At 44.2% G+C, this 19447-nt stretch overlaps 3 protein-coding genes across 7 annotated transcripts in view; 2 read left to right on the forward strand and 1 right to left on the reverse strand.

The window, feature by feature from the left end:
• The window catches only part of INSYN2A (inhibitory synaptic factor 2A), an 82508-nt gene extending 78598 nt beyond the window's left edge, over positions 1 to 3910 (forward strand). For both annotated transcript variants that reach the window (XM_050959512.1, XM_050959513.1), the window contains exon 4: positions 1700 to 3910. In XM_050959512.1, coding sequence (XP_050815469.1) covers positions 1700 to 1883 — 184 coding nt within the window. In that variant the 3' untranslated portion in view covers positions 1884 to 3910. The remainder of the gene's footprint in view (positions 1 to 1699) is intronic.
• DOCK1 (dedicator of cytokinesis 1) overlaps positions 1 to 19447 on the reverse strand; it is a 620463-nt gene that overhangs the window by 414272 nt on the left and 186744 nt on the right. For all 4 annotated transcript variants that reach the window (XM_050959274.1, XM_050959273.1, XM_050959275.1 and 1 more), the window contains 2 exons: positions 18959 to 19086; positions 9541 to 9636 (listed from right to left, as the gene is read on the reverse strand). In XM_050959274.1, coding sequence (XP_050815231.1) covers positions 9541 to 9636; positions 18959 to 19086 — 224 coding nt within the window. The remainder of the gene's footprint in view (positions 1 to 9540; positions 9637 to 18958; positions 19087 to 19447) is intronic.
• LOC127054057 (uncharacterized) overlaps positions 1 to 19447 on the forward strand; it is a 511088-nt gene that overhangs the window by 234515 nt on the left and 257126 nt on the right. The gene's annotated exons all lie outside the window — the stretch shown is intronic.

A 19447-nucleotide genomic window follows, 5' to 3' on the forward strand; every position in this document is an offset into this window, starting at 1 on the left:
GACATGAAAGAAAGTCGGGCATCAGGCTCTCAAACTACAACTCCCAGGAGGCAATGTACCCTCAGTGGGAAAATGTGATTTAATGCTCTAAGCCAGTGGTTCCCAAACTTGTTCTGCCGCTTGCACAGGGAAAGACCCCTGGCAGGCCGGCCGGTTTGTTTACCTGCCACGTGCACAGGTTCAGCCAATCGCGGTTCTCACTGGCCATTGTTCGCCACTCCAGGCCAATGGGAGCTGCTGGAAGCGGCACAGGCCAAGGGACATGCTGGCCACTCCCAGTAGCTCCCATTGGCTGTCAGTAAGCCCCTTGCTATCTCTCAAAATCCTCCCTAAGCCTGACCCTGCCCTGTCCCCTAATTCTCTTTCCAAAATCCTGCTGTGCTCCCTAACACACAGAGTAAGGTGAGAAGGCCCACTGTCAACTTTCTCCACATACAGCTATACCACATGCATTGGAACAAGATCATTTCTGCTTCATTCAGAGCTTTTGAGACTCTAATTTGGCTTGGATTACTGCACCAAATTCCCATTTTTATTCACCCTTTTGCTGCATCTTGAGATTGCATTTCTTTCTTTTTGCAAACTAAATTTGAAATGTACTTTAGTGCTGTATCTTTTTTCTTAACTACAGGGCAGCCTGCAAGGTTTTCCACTCCACAAACTGCTTACAATTTAGGATGCATATTTTATGAGTTTAAATTTACTTTCATGTGTTAGTTTTAAATTGTTGAATGAGTAATAGATTTTATAAATATAACAGATTATAAATAGATTTTTTACTATAATATGGGGCTATCAAAAAGTACACCCTAGATCTACTGAAACAACTTTTTCTTTAGCTAAAAATGTGGATCTACAACAGATGTTTTGTCTTGCAATCAAAATAAAGACTCAGGCATGTTTTTGACTTGGAAGGGCTATTATTGGCAGTAGGTCAAGTGTACTTTAGATTATGCTGCCAGAAATATGGCCAAGTTCAGAAGCAATTAGTGTGTGCTAAGAAGCTTGAGCATCAAGGAGCCTTAAGTCACTGTAACGTACATAGAGATAACACCCACTTGTGGAAAAAGATGCAAGGAACTGCTCCCACACCTCACAAATCCCAAGAGATTTACACAAATCCCAAAATATCAAAGAGGAAGTATGTCTCTCTCCACCAGCTTTGGCCCCACTAGAACTATGCCACCAGGGGGTTGAGCCTTACTGATAGCTAAGTCTGAGATGCCTGGGAGGGTAATCTCCACATGAACTGGAATAAGGAGGGCAGGCCAATAGGGAAGTGTTTCCAGACTCCAAGGATGAAACTGCCTAAGGAGGTTGTAGAATCTCCATCACTGGAAATTTTTAAGAGCAGTTAGACAGACACCTGTCAGGGATGGTCTAGATAATACTTCGTCCTGCTATGAGTGCAGGGAACTGGACTAGATGACTTCTCGAGGTCCCTTCTAGTCCGATGATTATATGATCTGCCACATAGCAAGTTACTAAGGAATCATCTCTGAACGTGGCCAGAATTCGTATTTTTCTTTGTGGTACAAGGAATTTTTTTTTCCAAATTCACATTTGTTGGAGTTACAGAGATCTAGTTTATATTTCTTTTGTATATACTGTTAACACTGTTGCACTTGGATATCAGTGTTGGATGTTGTCTTAATTGAAATAATAATTTAGCACTTAATTGCATTTTTTTTCCCCTTAGTGTGGAGTTGGATTTTAAACAGCAGGAAGACAAACTACAGCCGGTTCTGAGAAAACTTCATCCTATTGAGGAAACTCAGGTTGCACCTTTGCCTTATTCTCAGGAGAGTTACTCTTCAACTCCCAAACAAAAATCCAAAACTGAATCAAAAAAGCATGGAAGATGGAAACTCTGGTTTCTTTAACTAAGTTCATTAGCTCTGGAGTTTAAGGCCTTCTTTGAAGCATATTTGGAATTCAGTTAATCATCTAAAAACGGATCTTGGTAATTGATCAGTGTTATCAGCCACTGTTACTCTGGTTATTATGGGCAGCATTCAGTTCTCACCATATGTACCAAAAAGGCCTTTGTACCTATAAACTAATGTTCACGAGCAAGGCATTAAATCATACCTTGCCAACTTTTATTTGCAGTTCACCAATGTGGGATGTAAAATCAGAAATTTGTATAGATAAAGATGACAAGCAAAACAATTTTCCCATCACCACCACCCTCCTTAGATCTGCAAGTGTTACATTTCAACCTAGTAAATGGCATCCTGCACACAGCTAAAATAACTATTTTAAAGCCTTTCTATGTTCTGTTTCATTTTAAACATTAATAAGGAAAAAATGCAAGCCTTGTGTTTGCAAAGATCTTCAATTTTACATTTAATTTTGCAAAATAAGTGGGGGTCATGAGAAGTGCAATTTTTAGCACACAATATCCTGGAGAAAGCACAACTTTTTAAATGGTCCACGACCATGAATAATCTCTATGATGTGACTATATATGTGTATTTGCCTTCATGTGCTGTAGAGTTAAACCAAGTTATTACATCTCAGCGTCATATTGACACCTCTAATTTAGTGTCATATTTATCACCAGACTTATGACATATTTACTGCTCATTTTAAAGGATGAGCAGCCAGAAACCACCCGAAGTCAGGACACACCTTTAATCGCTAAAAGTTGACAGGGTTGAAGCTATGGGAGACTAACCTTTCTTAGATCTCATTTTTATATTTTGGTACCCAAAGGCCAAAATGCTATATTCTGGCACAGAATATGAAAAAAATAAGATGGATAATAGTAAAATGATAGATTGTTGGCAGTTGCCACACTTTAAATCCTTTCTGTAATTCAATCGTCAGAAAAACTGTACACTATTGTAGAGGGTGCTAGAAATTTCATAGTACGTATTATGCTTTATTACAAGAGTTCAGAAGGGCAAGGCAACTTTAATAGTTACTTATTTAGCTGAGCTTCTAAGATCAATTTCCAGACCAACATAATATCATTTGTATTAAAGTAATATATTAACTGTACTAATCAATCACACTTCGGGGGGAAAGCTGTGAATCAAATTTCTTCTTAGATTTTTAAAAACAGTAACACTTTAAATCCACTATCGGTTATACACTGCAATCTTTTCCCTTTCCATATTAAGCACTGTCATTAAAAAACCCTAATCTAGGTGACCGTCTGGAAAACTCTTGTAATGATAGGAATTGGAAATCTTGTTTCTTTTTTCTTTTAGTTAAATAATTTGAGTAGTGTACACTCGTGACAAAAACTGGGATACAAGGTACTGGCTCTGCAACTTCATATCCCAAGGCAGCATTAAGATGCGAATATTTCAGTCTTTAGATGCAGGAAAAAGGTGGAAGAAATGAATCCCTAATAGAAGAGTCTGCACCTACTAAATAAACCTGGAGATGTTTATGTTCAACTCTTCCCCCCCCCCCCCCCCCCCGTTACCTCAACATCAAATCCATTTTAAGTACTATTAATTCTACAAAGATCCTGAAGCAAGCCGTGTGGTCTTTGTCTTCAAAGTAAATAGAAAGTTAATGTGAGTACATACAGTATATGTGAAACTGTTTATGTCCACTTCAAAACTATTTCAACTGGATGCTTTAATGAAAAACTCACCTTTGCAGTAAATGTCAAGAGGGCTACAATCCTTGTACATAAGTAAACAGTATTCTAAACTATTTTTGTGAGAGATAAAGGATAAGAAAAGGTATGCTATGAAGGAAGTGCAATTGTTTCATGTGGGGAAAAATGTTTCATGTATTTTATACTGTTTTTAATTAATTAAAGTTATAAAACTGTTTACAAGATATCCCATCTTGTTTTAAAAATTCCAACTATTTCAAAGCAGTATATATTATTTATTTATTTATTTTTCCTAAACAGGACAACATCTTGAGTACGGGCATATGTAGAAAAAACATGCACGTTCAGTATTTTAAAACAGTGCTAAACTTCAAAGTATAGTGTCACACTTACAAGGTAAATATCATACATGTCAAGTATATTTTTTAAAACACTGAGTCAAACATCTCACAAACGGGATTCTTTACAGATTGTTAATGCCAACTAATAAGACAGACTTCTTAAAAATCCATTCTAAATATTCTTGTGCGCAAGAACTCTGATGCAAAACTCTATAAATGTTTTTATGCTTGGTTATTGAGTCATAACCAAAACTAGTATTATACAGGTGTTCAGAATGAAAAAGGATTCCTTGATGAAATATTTAAAAGCTAAAAAAATGAAAGTTATCACTGAGTGTTCTCTACATGTCCAGACTATTTTCTTAAACAAGTTGAAGATTTTTAATTTTTTACATTTTTTTAAAAAGAAAAAGCATAGTATGATGCATAGTAAATACATATTGTGTTGAACCATGCCATACTATGTAATCTGTAATAAAATATTTTTTTCAAGTGTGTTAAACGCATCATATTGTATTACATTTAGGATCACACAGGCTCGATTTAGATCTTGAGAGGAATATTTAATTCTTATAACTTTTAGCTACATATGGTATGTGACTGACCTAGAACTGTTTCCACCCTAATGTGATACATGTGATAAAAAGCAGGAACAACATTATGACAAAGGAAACATCACCACTATTACTGTAGCATATTATGTAATTTTGCTGCTAAATTCATTGGCAATATCATGCATTCTCAGACACTAAATCTACTATTAATCACTGTAAAGTACTTTATAATCAGGGTAAAATGAAAAAAAATCATGATTAAAACTAAAAAACACAAGAAGTACAAAGTGTTTGTTTTTTCTTGCTTCAGATAAGATGCTATGCAATGAACAAACAGAATAACTGGCTATGCGTTCTTTACTTTCTTCAATGTTTTAATGCTACATTACATTTAAAAACTTAATAATTTTTTCATAAGCATTTTGAAATCAAGCTGTTAAAATTGCATTAATCTAATGTAATAGCACACAGTATGTACTACTCTTAATTTCATGGCTCTGATTACCACCAATAATATAATGGCAGTATGTTTACAGCTCTGCTATACTAGGATGAAGCAGAAGGCCTGAAACATTTCTTAGCATTATTTCAGAATCAGTAAAGTACAACTGTAGCTGCTGGAAATATGCTTTCAATTTATGTAACTGAATGCAGTCTCGAGGTAAAACTTGGTACATTATATGTATTTTCCATGTCCATTTGCTCCATTCATGATGATATTCAATTCATACATCAATGCACAAAAAGCTAGATAATAGTGAAGGAACAAAGTCTTAATTTTTGCAATAGCTTGTAATGAGTAATTTGAAATGTGTATGAGAAAAAAAATTAAATTGTGCCACAAGTAAATACTATTTTTCACTTTGCAGTAGCCAATGAAGAAAATAACATTGTAAACCTTCTGCCCAAGACTTTGGCACTCACTGTACCACATGATTCATAGAGTTCAAATTCCTCAAATTTTATAAGCAAAGATCCAAAATAGCAAATACTGAAAAGTCCACCTATTTATTTTCATTGCTGTGTTTGTGAGGGGAAACATATTGAGTTGGTGTTTTTGATTAAAGCATGGGTCTTCATGATTTTTGGACTTCTAATACTTATCGAAAGTGCCTAAAGAGAGCATCAGAAATTCTAAAATGTTTTTACAGGACACTCACAGTTCTTTCCATTTTTCATTTTTTTTTTTAAAGCAACCCAGTTTTTCAGCACCAGAGAAGCTTAAAGATCCTGGTACTGTCAAAGCAAAATCTTACTGCAGCTATATACATTAAGCCTTTATTGGGTCTTCCATAATAAAATGAAATAAATAAATAATCTAGTGTGGACAGAGTGACTATAGATAGCAGAAGAAATCATAAAAGAAAGTGAGAGGAGACTGGAAGACTTGAAGATGACAGACACTGGAGACTGGATGTAAGTGTACAGAGTCACTTGTGATAACAAAGGCCATGGTTATCTTGCAAAAATCATGGTCCATATCATATTCCAGTAACTACTCATGACTCTCTTCACCTGAGCATCAAAGAGATAAACTGATACGAATTGATATTCGTTTTACCAACTAGCTAGTGAGCTTCATTCTCTTACTAGAAGGTTTCTAAAGGTTTTCAAACCCTGGTGAAGGCTGGGAAAAAAAATTATCTAGAGATAAAACTAAATGATCAAAACAGATTTAGCTTTTAATAGCAAAAACACATTTACGATAAAAATGGTAAAAAAAAACAACCATTGAAGGGAGTTTTTAGGAGGAGTCATGAGGTTTCCAGAGTCCCTGCAAATTTTAAATGTAACAAAGAAGAAAAAATTAAAATGTTCTGATCTCTAAAATTTGTTACTGTGCTCGCATGTGGAATGTAAGTTTGTGACATATAGTACGTGACAGTGTATCCCATGTTAAACATAGGTATCTGGGACCAGTATGTACAACAGAAGCATCTATTGTCAATACTTTTGTTGAATCAATTTAACAATTGTCACAACAGTAAATCAAGATTTTCAATCATATCCATAAGCTGTAAGACAGATAAAATAAGTCTTTTTGAATAGTCACAAATTCTTAAAAAAGCTGAAAGCGAGGCTTAGTATTAAATTATTTATAGTTTCATAACCAGACTCTTGAATTATATATTCTCTTGCAACAGCGAATATTCTGCATGTTATATTAGTGCTTATCTACAAATTTCATGTCCTACTGATGCTCTGTGTCTTGTGATCAGAAAACACACTGTATTTAAAAAAATAACCATCAACATACCTTTACTCTCTCTGTTTCAAGGCAATTCCATTCTACCTTGAATAGTTGAATTCTGTTAAAATCCCCTGTTGACATCCAAAATGCTAGGTTCTCAAGTATAGACACAGACACATGCACACACTTTGGAGCATACTACATACTTCTGCACAGTTTAGAACTTGGAAATGTGAGTAAAGAGTATTATCTATGCAAATTAAAGCATCAACAAAAGAACACCGTGTTGGATATTTATACATAAAAAGCACCCATTACAGTGTATCTAAGAATACCAAATAAAAATCCCACCGATCTTAAAACCAACTTGTGAAAAGAATGCGTAATACAAAACGAATGTTATCTGATTGACTTTTGTCATATTGGGCCCAATCCTGCAAATCCTTGTTCAGACATGTACCTCCATTGTATTCATTGGGGCTACTCAAGCAGAACCACTGAGGAGTGAATATTTGCAGAATCAAGATGTAAATTTGTATCATAATTAACATATTGCCTTCTTTTAAAGAAGAAGCAAGCACCATCAAAAATCTTCTAATATCTTTGCAAATACATAATATGCAAATTCCATATTATTACCAGTGCAATACATTTTAAATAAGAGGTGAAATATATAGTCATTTTTTCAAGGTGAAGAAATGATTTAGATGCAACTACTAGAACACCTGTATAGGTATTTTATGTAAGAAATGAATTATATATGATTTGTGATACATTACTTTAAAAAAATGCCATTACCTAAATGATCCTTCTTTATGGTTCTTTGTCTAGAAAATGCTTTTTCTTCTATTTGTTCTGCTATGATCTATTCTCTAATCTAAATTCTAGGTGCAACTTTCAAGTCAAAAAAATTTAATGCATAAATCTCAATCTGATGCTGATCCAAGAAGGGTAAGGTTATGCATACTAAGTATTGGTTGCATTTCCATCTTATTACTTTATTGACACCACAAAAATGAATCATTATTGGTTGATTACCGAGAGATGCTTGTAGAAATGCACTGAATTTTAAATAGTAAGTGCCTTCTTAAAAATTCCTGATGCCGTCAGCATTCATTAAATAATTATAGTGTGTTCAGATGTAATGCTTTCAGGCTATGTTCATGTTCACAGTGTGCATTTTTAATACAATTGCGCTTAGTTAAAAATATATATATGCAAGACTTAAACTTGCAAATACATTTTGCCGCAGCTAAAAAGGAGGAAAACTAACTATGGGTCTAACAACGTAATGCTTCAGAATATATCCTGTTCTGGTTTTGTATCATCTCAAATATACAGACATCATCACAGTTTAGCAGAGGGGAAATAAAATTGAGGAATTTTGATAAATACATCAACTATATTTCTACAAACAATTTAACCCATAGAAAGAACAACAATATTTTGTCTGCATTCTACTCTCTACATATTTTATTATATACAAACATATACAATTCAAATCTAATGACTTTTGTCTGCTTTCTCAATATTAAGTTTTTCTTCCATAAGAATTATAGCTACTTTACTTACTCAAGGATTAATCCTTGTCATTTGGGGGCAGGGGTGCAAAATCATTAACGGACAGCATGTTGTTGGAAATGGGAAAGCAAGGGCCAAGATGATAGCTGGAGAGACAATTAGGAGTAAGAGAAGGTTTTTATCATTCTTGGGGATACAAAGATCATTACGGATGATGAAGAGTGGAGGACAGGGTGAGAGGATGGTGTCCAGGGGATGGACTGAGGGCCCAGAAGGATGAAGGGAGATATCACAATGAGAGACTGGGGTAAAGGAATAATATGGAATTAGAGAAAGAGAGGAGAGAGTTAATTCAGAACATTCTCAGTCTGGGTTTTTTTTTTAAATGATGTAATATAGTACAGAGAAGGAAGAGGTAAGGGAAGAAGTTTTAAGAAGAGAGTCAAAAGCCATTAAAGTGTGCAGATTGGTAGGAAACATTTCATGATCTCTCCTTCTAGGTTTCCACCAAAGTAATTTTTCCAGAATGGTACAGAACTTTAAAGGAATAATGTTCATGTAAAATGCAAGCTTTTACACCAGTTAAATACACTGTGTGCATACGTGCTGCAAATAGTGACAAACATTTACAGATTTTTTTTAAAAAGTTAATAAAGGCCCATATCTTCAGCGGATACAAACCAGTGTAGCTGCACTGATGCAGAATATTTAAGTGGTCCAGTAAACAAAATATTTTAAAAGGTAACAAACTTTGTTAAATATAATGTTGAGCAAAACTCAACAAAAGTTAAGCTCTTCTAATATTAAGTTATGTCAGTGCATTCTCAAATGGATAATCTTGGAATAACCATATTATTTCTCAGGACTTGCATGGGCACACGCCAGAGTCTTTGTTTCAATATGAAAGTTGTAATTGCCAGGGCCGTATTCTGCAATCCTTCACTTATTTCAATCAATATGGCTATGTGAGTCATTGCCCCTAATGAACCACCAATAATGCGAGTAACTGTTGGCAGAATCAAGCCTCCAGTCCGATTTACATGTCAGCAACAAAAGTTTGTTTCATTTACACAACATTTTTAGCTAGTTAAAATCTTGAATTGCAAAAAATAAAATTAGTTTTGGTTAAACATACCCAATTAAATTAATCATTTGATCATTGACCATTTAAATAGGACCTTTCTCCTCCTAATATAAGCCACGCAAAAATTATAATCCAAATCTCTATAGTTTACTGAACACACAAGAGAGTTACAGTAGGTTTTTTACCACCGGGGATTTAAATCCTATATTATGTGAAGTGCAAGAAGTTGTGATAAAAATACTTTTAAGTTTATGTCAAGAGACACTTACAATGAGCTCTGAATCGCGTCCCATGGAAATGACGGTTCTATTTACTGTCCTCAATAGCTTCTCCATGATTATCTGGACATGTCGCTGTGTTGGTCCCTGGAGAGAAAGGATAATCTAGTGGAAACCATCATCAAAAGACAATCATTAAAACTCAAATACTGATGCTCGTTATTAAAATTCACCTATCCTGTTGAAACCAAATCAATTATAACTCCTCACAACTACTGCTCAACAAGATGAAAAACAGTCTTTGTTAAAAGCAAAGACCGCAAAAAGGAAATAGACTATTACTGCCTGCTGCTGAAAAGTCAATTACAAAATTAGAGTAATTTAAATAAAATGTAAATCCTTGGGGGGGGAACACAATGTTTATGGCATTTGGTTAGTTCACAATTTAGTTTTCCAAAGACATTTGTTCCCCCATTTAAAATCAAGGATCTCTAATCAAAGTAAACATGGCATACACCTCTACCCTGATATAACGCTGTCCTCAGGAGCCAAAAAATCTTACTGCGTTACAGGTGAAACCGTGTTACATCAAACTTGCTTTGATTCGCTGGAGCGCGCACCCCGCCACCCCAGAGCGCTGCTTTACCGCGTTATATCTGAATTCATGTTATATCACAGGGGTCGGTAACCCTTCAGAAGTGGTGTGCCGAGTCTTCATTTATTCACTCTAAGGTTTTGCGTGCCAGTAATACATTTTAATGTTTTTAGAAGGTCTCTTTTTAAAAGTCTATAATATATAACTAAACTATTGTTGTATGTAAAGTAAATAAGGTTTTTAAAATGTTTAAGAAGCTTCATTTAAAATTAAATTAAAATGCAGAGCCCCCTGGACTGGTGGCCAGGACCTGGGCAGTGTGAGTGGCACTAAAAATCAGCTCGTGTGCCGTCTTTGGCACCGGTGCCATCGGTTGCCTACTCCTGTTATATCAGGCTGCGTTATACTGAGGTAGAGGTGTACTTAATAACAGTGTATCAGATAAATTAAACAACTTAACTAAGGCATTTCAAACTGATTCTCAATTGTTTCATATATATTCTGCTTTTAGAGGTGATCTGCTAGGATTTTTTTTTTAAAGCATTAAAAGTATGTTGTTGGTGTTGACTGTGAATGCCCTTTATGAACACATTAGGGATGAATGTGTCAACCGTGTAAGGGGAGGAAGTCCCACAAAGATTGGGGGTAGGGAAGTATTATACTAATATAGGCAACTTGCTTCCTCTACTCTCACAATGTAAACATGCTCCTTAAAAGTTACTTGCCTTCCCTTGCCCTAATGCAACTTTCTTTAGGGACTACTCTATGGTTGTCAATATTTGAATTGTTTTGCCAGACAATTCTCTGAATAGGATATGCTACTGGCTGTTGCTGGACAGCTGTACAAACCTTCTTGTGAATTTTTTTTTTTTTTAAATGAGTGAGAAAAATAACCCAAGGATCACCAGTTGCATTTAACTTCCAGAGGCTCCCGCTGGCCAAAGTCAAAAAATATCCCTCATCTCCAGTACATGTATGTGCAGCTACTGTTCTGCAGCACCCAAGCTTCCTGATGGTGACTGGAACTTTCCTACTCTGTGTCCCTTCTCACCTTCCTTTCACCACAGCTCCTCCATCTCCCTTTTCTGCCTGCATATAAGCAGCTCAGCAGCCCTCTCTCATCCAAATGTTGGTTGTCTCTCTCAGTAACAGACAGGGGCGGCTCTCGGAATTTTGCCGCCCCAAGCACGGCAGGCAGGCTGCCTCCTGCAGGCGTGCCTGCGGAGGGTCCGCTGAAGCCATGGGACCAGCGGACCCTCCGCAGGTAAACCGCCGAGGCCAGCCTGCCTGCCGTCCTCGCAGCGCCGGCAGAGCGCCCCCCGCGGCTTGCCGTCCCAAGCACACGCTTGGCGTGCTAGGGCCTGGAGCCACCCCTGGTAATAGAAGCCAGCTCCTAATTCTGCCCTCTACCCCTCATGCAGACCCTCTCAACTGTGTTCAGCTCAGCAGGTGGTGGAGCTGAAAACCAGTAAGTACGGCTTACTGAGAGAGATGCAGACAGCAAAAAATGGGGAAGGACTGCTGCGCCGTCAGGACAGAAACTCGTCTTTTTAATGTAATCTGCTTCCTGATGCCATGGAAAAGACGGTTACTCACCTTTGTAACTGTTGTTCTTCGAGATGTGTTGCTCACATCCATTCCAGTTAGGTGTGCGCACCGCGCGTGCACGTTCGTCGGAAACTTTTTTACCCTAGCAACTCCAGTGGGCCGGCAGGTCGCCCCCTGGAGTGGCGCCGCCATGGCGCCCAATATATATCCCTGCCGGCCCACCCGCTCCTCGGTTCCTTCTTGCCGGCGGCTCCGACAGTGGGGAAGGAGGGCGGGTGTGGAATGGATGTGAGCAACACATCTCGAAGAACAACAGTTACAAAGGTGAGTAACCGTCTTTTCTTCTTCGAGTGATTGCTCACATCCATTCCAGTTAGGTGAATCCCAAGCCATACCTAGGCGGTGGGGTCGGAGCGAGAAGTCGCGGCATGGAGCACAGCAGATCCGAAGGCCGCATCCTCTCTAGACTGCTGGACCAGGGCGTAGTGGGAAGCAAAGGTGTGGACCGATGACCAGGTCGCTGCCCGACAGATTTCCTGGATGGGTACACGGGCAAGGAAAGCCAGCGACGACGCCTGCGCCCTGGTAGAATGCGCAGTCACACGGCCCGTAGGGACGTGGGCCAAGTCATAGCAGGTCCTGATGCAGGACGTTACCCAAGAGGATAACCTCTGGGAGGAGATAGGAAGCCCTTTCATGCGGTCCGCTACTGCCACGAAAAGCTGGGGGGATTTGCGGAAGGGCTTAGTCCTCTCCACGTAAAACGCGAGAGCCCTACGGACATCAAGCGAGTGGAGCTGCTGCTCCCTGCCTGAGGAGTGAGGTTTTGGGAAAAAAACCGGGAGGAATATCTCTTGGTTGACGTGGAAGGCTGAGACCACCTTGGGGAGAAAAGCAGGGTGTGGTCTCAGCTGCACCTTGTCCTTGTGGAAGACCGTATATGGGGGGTCTACCACAAGAGCCCGGAGTTCCGACACCGGTCTAGCTGAGGTGATAGCTACTAGAAAGGCCGTCTTCCAAGAGAGGTAAAGCAGGGAGCAAGTAGCTAACGGCTCAAAGGGGGGCCCCATGAGTCGGGACAACACCAGGTTAAGATCCCAGGTTGGAGCAGGGGGACGGACGTTAGGGTATAAACGTTCCAGCCCCTTAAGGAATCTAGACACCGTCGGGTGGGAAAAAACAGAGTGACCATCCGCACCCGGGTGAAAGGTGGAGATAGCCGCTAGGTGGACTCGTAACGACGATATGGCCAGACCTTGCCCTTTGAGGGACCAAATGTAGTCTAAGATGTCGGCTACTGAAACTTCCATAGGGCGGAGATTTCTCTCCACGCACCAATAGGAGAAGCGCTTCCATTTGGCCAAATATGTCGCTCTTGTGGACGGCTTCCTGCTGCCCAAGAGCACCTCCCTCACCGGCGTGGAACAGCGCAGCTCAGAGCCAGTCAGCCACGCAGGAGCCACGCCGCTAGGTGCAGCGACTGCAGGTCTGGGTGACAGAGGGTCCCGTGCTCCTGGGTAATCAGGTCCGGATGAAGGGGCAGGGGAACTGGGTCGGCTATGGTCAGGTCCAGCAGCATGGGGTACCAGTGCTGTCTGGGCCACGCCGGGGCTACCATGATCACGTGAGCCCTGTCCCTGCGCACCTTCAGAAGGACCCTGTGGACCAACGGGAATGGGGGAAACGCATAGTACAGGTGGGTCGACCACTGGATGAGGAAGGCATCCGCTATCGACCCGGGCTCCCTGCCCTGAAAGGAGCAGAACGCTTGGCACTTCCTGTTCCCCTTGGACGCGAAGAGGTCCACCCGGGGATAACCCCACCTCCGGAAGATGGAGAGGGCGACGTCTGGGCGAAGGGACCACTCGTGTGACAGGAAGGATCTGCTCAATCGATCCGCCAGCGTGTTCCGTACTCCGGGGAGGAAGGAAGCCATGAGGTGAATGGAGTGGGCTACACAAAAGTCCCAGAGTCGTATCACCTCGTGGCACAGGGAGGAGGATCTGGTGCCGCCCTGCTTGTTGATATAATACACGGTCGTCGTGTTGTCGGTGAACACTGCGACACAACGACCCTGGAGCTGATGACAGAACGTTTGACAAGCAAGACGGACTGCTCTCAACTCCCGCATGTTGATGTGTAGCCCCACCTCCTCCTGGGACCACAGGCCCTGCGTCCTCAGGGTCCCTGCGTGGGCCCCCCAGCCGAGATCTGAGGCATCTGTTGTTAGGGACACCGAGGGCTGAGATGGGTGGAAGGGGAGACCCGCACACAACACTGACTGGTCCAGCCACCAGCCGAGAGAATCTAAGACCCTCTGGGGGATCGTGATTAACATATCTAGTGGCTGTCTTGTCGGCCTGTAATGACTGATGAGCCACAACTGGAGTGGCCTCATGCGGAGCCGAGCGTAATTGGTCACGAAAGTACAGGCCGCCATGTGGCCTAACAGGGTTAGACACGTCCTCACTGACGTCAGGGGGGCTGTCTGTAGTCGTTGCACGATTGCCGACAAGGCCTGGAACCGCTGCAATGGCAGCAAGGCCCTGCCCACAGTGGCGTCCAGGACGGCCCCGATGAATTCCACCCTTTGTGTGGGGGCCAGGGTGGATTTGTCTGTGTTCACCAAGAGGCCCAGAGTGGCGAACATGTCGGTGATCACACGGACATGGCTGCAGACTTGTTGTTCCGACGTGCCCCGAATCAACCAATCGTCCAGATACGGGAACACGTGGATACGACTGCGCCGAAGCTGCGCCACAACAACTGCCATGCATTTCGTAAACACTCTCGGGGCCGTGGACAAGCCAAATGGGAGGACTGCAAATTGGTAATGCAGAGACCCCACAACGAAGCGAAGGAAACGTCTGTGGGGTGGCCAGATAGCAATGTGAAAATACGCGTCCTGCATGTCGAGGGCGGCGTACCAGTCTCCCGGATCCAGGGATGGGATAATGGTCCCCAAGGAAACCATGCGGAACTTCAACTTCACCAGGTACTTGTTGAGCTCTCGCAGGTCGAGGATAGGCCTGAGGCCTCCCTTGGCCTTGGGGATCAGAAAGTAGCGGGAATAAAACCCCTTGCCTTTCTCGTTCTCCGGCACCGCCTCTATAGCTCCTTTGCCGAGGAGCGTCTGCACCTCCTGCCGAAGGAATTGCTCGTGAGAGGGGTCCCTGAAGAGGGACGAGGAAGGGGGCCGGGGAGGAGGAAATGAAACAAACTGCAGGCGGTATCCCGACTGCACCGTGCGTAAGACCCAGCGGTCTGATGTTATTAGGGACCACGCTGGGAGGAAAAACGAAAGGCGGTTGGAAAACGGGGGGAAAGGATCCATTGGGGAAACTGTTACTGCGCCCTCGGGCACACCTTCAAAATGAAGGCTTGGGTCCAGGCGGGGGCTTAGAGGAGCCTTGGTTTTGCCCCCCTTGGTTCCCCGAGTGCCTGCGCCTTCCGTTCCTGCCGCGGCGCCTGTTAAGGTCCTGCCACTGGCGGAACTGGGAATACGGCCTGCGCTGTTGTTGTTGTTGCTGCGGCCGGAAGGGTCTGCGTTGCGTCACTGGTGTGTGCATCCCAAGTGACCGCATGATGACTCGGTTGTCTTTCAGACTCTTGAGTCTGGGGTCTGTCTTGTCCGAGAATAATCCTTGGCCTTCGAAAGGAAGGTCCTGTATAGTGTGCTGGAGCTCCGGCGGAAGGCCGGAAACCTGCAGCCAGGAGAGGCGACGCATTGTTACACCCGACGCGAGGGTACGGGCAGCCGAATCCGCAGCGTCCAAAGAGGCTTGCAAGGACGTGCGTGCGACCTTCTTGCCTTCCTCTAAGATGGCCGTAAACTCCTGACGAGCATCGTGTGGCAGCAGCTCCTTGAATTTATCTGCTGCCACCCAGGAGTTGAAGGCGTATCTGCTTAACAGGGCCTGCTGGTTGGAGACCCTGAGCTGCAGCGCCCCAGCCGAGTACACCTTACGGCCGAGGAGATCCATCCGCCTGGCCTCCCTGGATTTGGGGGCTGGAGCCTCCTGGCCGTGACGCTCTTTATCGTTAACGGATTGGACCACCAGGGAACACGGAGTCGGGTGTACGTGGAGGTACTCGTATCCCTTCGAAGGAGCCATGTACTTCCTCTCGACGCCCTTCGCAGTGGGAGGAATGGAGGCCGGAGACTGCCAGATGGTGTTGGCGTTGGCCTGGATGGTTCGTATGAACGGCAGGGCGACCCTGGTGGGAGCGTCTGCCGAGAGGATGGTCACAATAGGGTCCTCTACCTCCGAGACCTCCTCGGCTTGCAGACTCAGATTTTGGGCTACTCGCCTGAGGAGGTCCTGGTGCGCCCTGAGGTCCAGCGGGGGGGGGCTGTTGGAGGAGGTCCCAGCCACCGCTTCATCAGGGGAGGAGGATGAGGAGACCCCCGGCAAGAGAGTGTCTAATGGGGGGTCTCCCTCGGCCCTCGCCTCTGCCTCAGGAGCCAAAGCGGAGTCTTGATGCTTGGACCCTTCCTCCCCATCCGGGGAGGGAGGGGGGCGAGACAGCGAGGCTTCAGGTGCCCTGCGCTCCGCAGTCGCCGGCCTAGCAGGGAGCTGTTGGGGGCCCTGGGCCTGATGATATGCCCAGGGTGTCCAGAAACCCCATTGCTGCGGGCCTTGGTCCTGCTGTGGAGGCTCACTGAACAGCGCCGCCTGCCGGTCGGTGCCCAGCGCGTACCCACTGTCCGTTAATGAAGACACGGACGGCTGTCTAGAGGGCCATGGCGGGGCGGACCCTGGATGGTAAGGGTCCGCGCGGGCCGGCACGGGCGATCGTCTCGGTGCCGGGGACCGGTGCCGGGAGTCGTATCGGTGCCGGGACCGGGACCGGGTTCTGTCACGGTGCCGGGATCTGGACCGGTACCGGGCGCCGCTTCGGTGCCGGGATCGGGACCTACCACCGGTTCGGTGCCGGGAGGTCGACCGGGACCGGGACCTGCCACCAGCTCGGCGCCGGGAGGTCGACCGGTGCGGCGAATGTCTGGATCGGCTCCTGGAATCGCGGTGCCGGTAACGGCGGCTGGAGTCTGACCGCGATCGTCTCGATGTCGACCGGCGCCGCGAGTGCGACCGGTACCGCTGAGGGGAGCGGTGCCGGGACTGCGAGCGGCGGCGGGATCTGGAGCGACCGTGACGTCGGGACCTGGATCGAGAACGTGAGTCCCGAGACGGTGCCGACATCATAGGCTTGCCTCTGGACACGACCCGCACCGGAGGTACCGGGGGTGGTAGCTGAGTGGGCTCGGTCATGGCTATGAGGTCCCGTGCCGAGGCGAAGGTCTCTGGTGTGGATGGCACCACTATCTCGACCCCAGATGTCATGGGGGAGCTTGGCGGCACCGGACTCGACGGACCCGCCGGGCCCGGAGTCGACGGTGCCGGCGGCGCCGCGGCCGATGTTGAGGCCGGGCGCTCCACTCGGGTCTGCCTGGCCGGAGTAATGGACTTCGACGGCCTAGGCTCTGTCCCCGGTGCCGGAGAAGGTCGGTGCCGGGGAGTCTTCTCGGTGCCGGTGCGATCCGGTGCCGGCGCCGACATCACGGCCTGCGAAGCCGCCGGGTCAAGTGCCGCCTCCATAAGGAGAGTCCGGAGCCTTTGATCCCTCTCCTTCTTAGTCCTTGGCTTAAAAGCCTTGCAGATGCGGCACTTGTCGGATCTGTGCGATTCCCCCAGGCACTTCAGGCACGCGTCGTGGGGGTCGCTGGTAGGCATGGGCTTCTTGCAGGCCGCACACTGCTTGAAGCCCGGCGAACCAGGCATGAGCCCGGTGCCGGGTGCCGGGAAGGGCTAAGCCCCCGGCGAAGAACTATTTACAAACTACTTATCACTTAACTACTACTATCTACACTTAACAATCTAATTAACAACTACAATAAAGATAACGATAGAGAACAAGGAGAGCTAGGGACGTGGAGGACAGCTATGCCGCGCTCCACAGTTCCAACGACCGACACGGCGGTAAGAAGGAACTGAGGAGCGGGTGGGCCGGCAGGGATATATATTGGGCGCCATGGCGGTGCCACTCCAGGGGGCGACCTGCCGGCCCACTGGAGTTGCTAGGGTAAAAAAGTTTCCGACGAACGTGCACGCACGGCGCGCACACCTAACTGGAATGGATGTGAGCAATCACTCGAAGAAGAATCTGGGATCGTGGAAGAATGCAGTTACCAAGGACAGTTTTTAAAAAGTTGGAACTTGCCCTGGCCAAAGTGTAGGTAGCTATGCAGCTCTTGTATAGGAATCCAGACTCAGGCAGCAACCCTCTCGACCAAAAATCTTTATCGCTGGCAAATAGCCACAACAGATTATAGCTCCCCATCAAAGGAGAGAGATTTGTATAGTTACTGTCTAGTCAATAAAAAATTGAGATCATGCAAATGACACACCCACAACTGCATAACAAAAAAAAGTTGTGCAGTTTTGCATGTATAATAGTACAGCACCTTTACATTCTGAATGGCTAGGACTGTTCAACTTCCCTATAATACTCAAGCAGAGGGAAGCATTGTCAAGTTACTTAGTTATATCTTGAGAGAACTGGCTAGAGGGGGACTGTTTTATTTTACTGAGCTGTCTGAAGAGTAGCCTATTTTCCACAGATTGTTTTTAAATGTCATAGATCACACGGGGATATTTCTGTACATTTTAAATTCCTGACAAATTGTTCATTCAGACCATCAAACCAGCATTTTGGATTTTCCCATAACTCGAACAAGTCCTGTTGCTAAGAAAGTCATTTAAAACTACTCTTTTACAGAGAGAGACTTGTAAGAGACTCTTTTTTCCTGTATTGAAATTTTCTGCTACAAATTTCAAACAGCACACTCAGTTTTTATCTTCTTTAGTTGATGAACCACCACCAAAGGACCAAAAGCTGGCCCAACAAACCAGCATCAATGCAATGAAGAGGTTGAAGAGTTCATGTTCCAAACTCATCAAATGCTCCCCAATGTGGCAGGAGATGCAAGTGCTGTGGAGGAAGGATGCTCAACTCCTGTGAGCATCTGACCAATATCTGGAGCGGGAGCCATATTCCATTTCCTCTTGGCCAGAATAAAAGTTGTCATAAGTGAGAAACGTTTAGGCCATAGAGCAGAATGGTGAAAGAGTAAATATCAGACAACGCCACCTCACCACCGACCACCACAATAGAGGAGGTGAAGAAAGAAAAAGAAAGCAAACACTCAGAACAAAAATAAATGACAAAAACTAAGTTATTGCCAGCTTCACTTCATGATCACTCCTGTCACTCACAAGACGCGGTATTCTTAAGAGCTAATTGGTATGAACATCAGTTACTAACCACATCTTTCCTGTAAAGGACTTCGAGGATGTTACTAAGCAGTTGGCAGCAAGCCTCCAAGTCTTCCTGCCTTTCCAAATGATACTTCAACTGATCTGTCATCATTGGCAGCAAGATCTCCCTGCAGTCTGCACATAAAGATACAATGTTACAAATATGTCTGACATAATTTCATAGTATACACACATATCATGTTGCAAACAGATCAAATATTTTAAACAACACTTTCAGGAAAAAAGTTAACTTCCTGGAAGACAGAAAGCCAGAGCAAATTTTGGGCAAAAGTTTAAAAACCAAAAAACCAGACAGTCATAAGCAAATGCAAAGTGACATCTTTATAGCAGAGTACAACTACACAGCAAAAAAATCCTTCAGCAGTAAGTCTCAGAGCCCAGGTCAACTGAGTCAGTTGACTCAGGCTTTGAGATTCGCTGCCACATGTCTTTTATTGCAGTGTAGACATTCCCTAGACAACCTGCAGTATAAACG

The sequence above is a fragment of the Gopherus flavomarginatus genome, chromosome 6, assembly GCF_025201925.1.
Source record: "Gopherus flavomarginatus isolate rGopFla2 chromosome 6, rGopFla2.mat.asm, whole genome shotgun sequence".
NCBI classification, from domain to species: domain Eukaryota; kingdom Metazoa; phylum Chordata; order Testudines; family Testudinidae; genus Gopherus; species Gopherus flavomarginatus.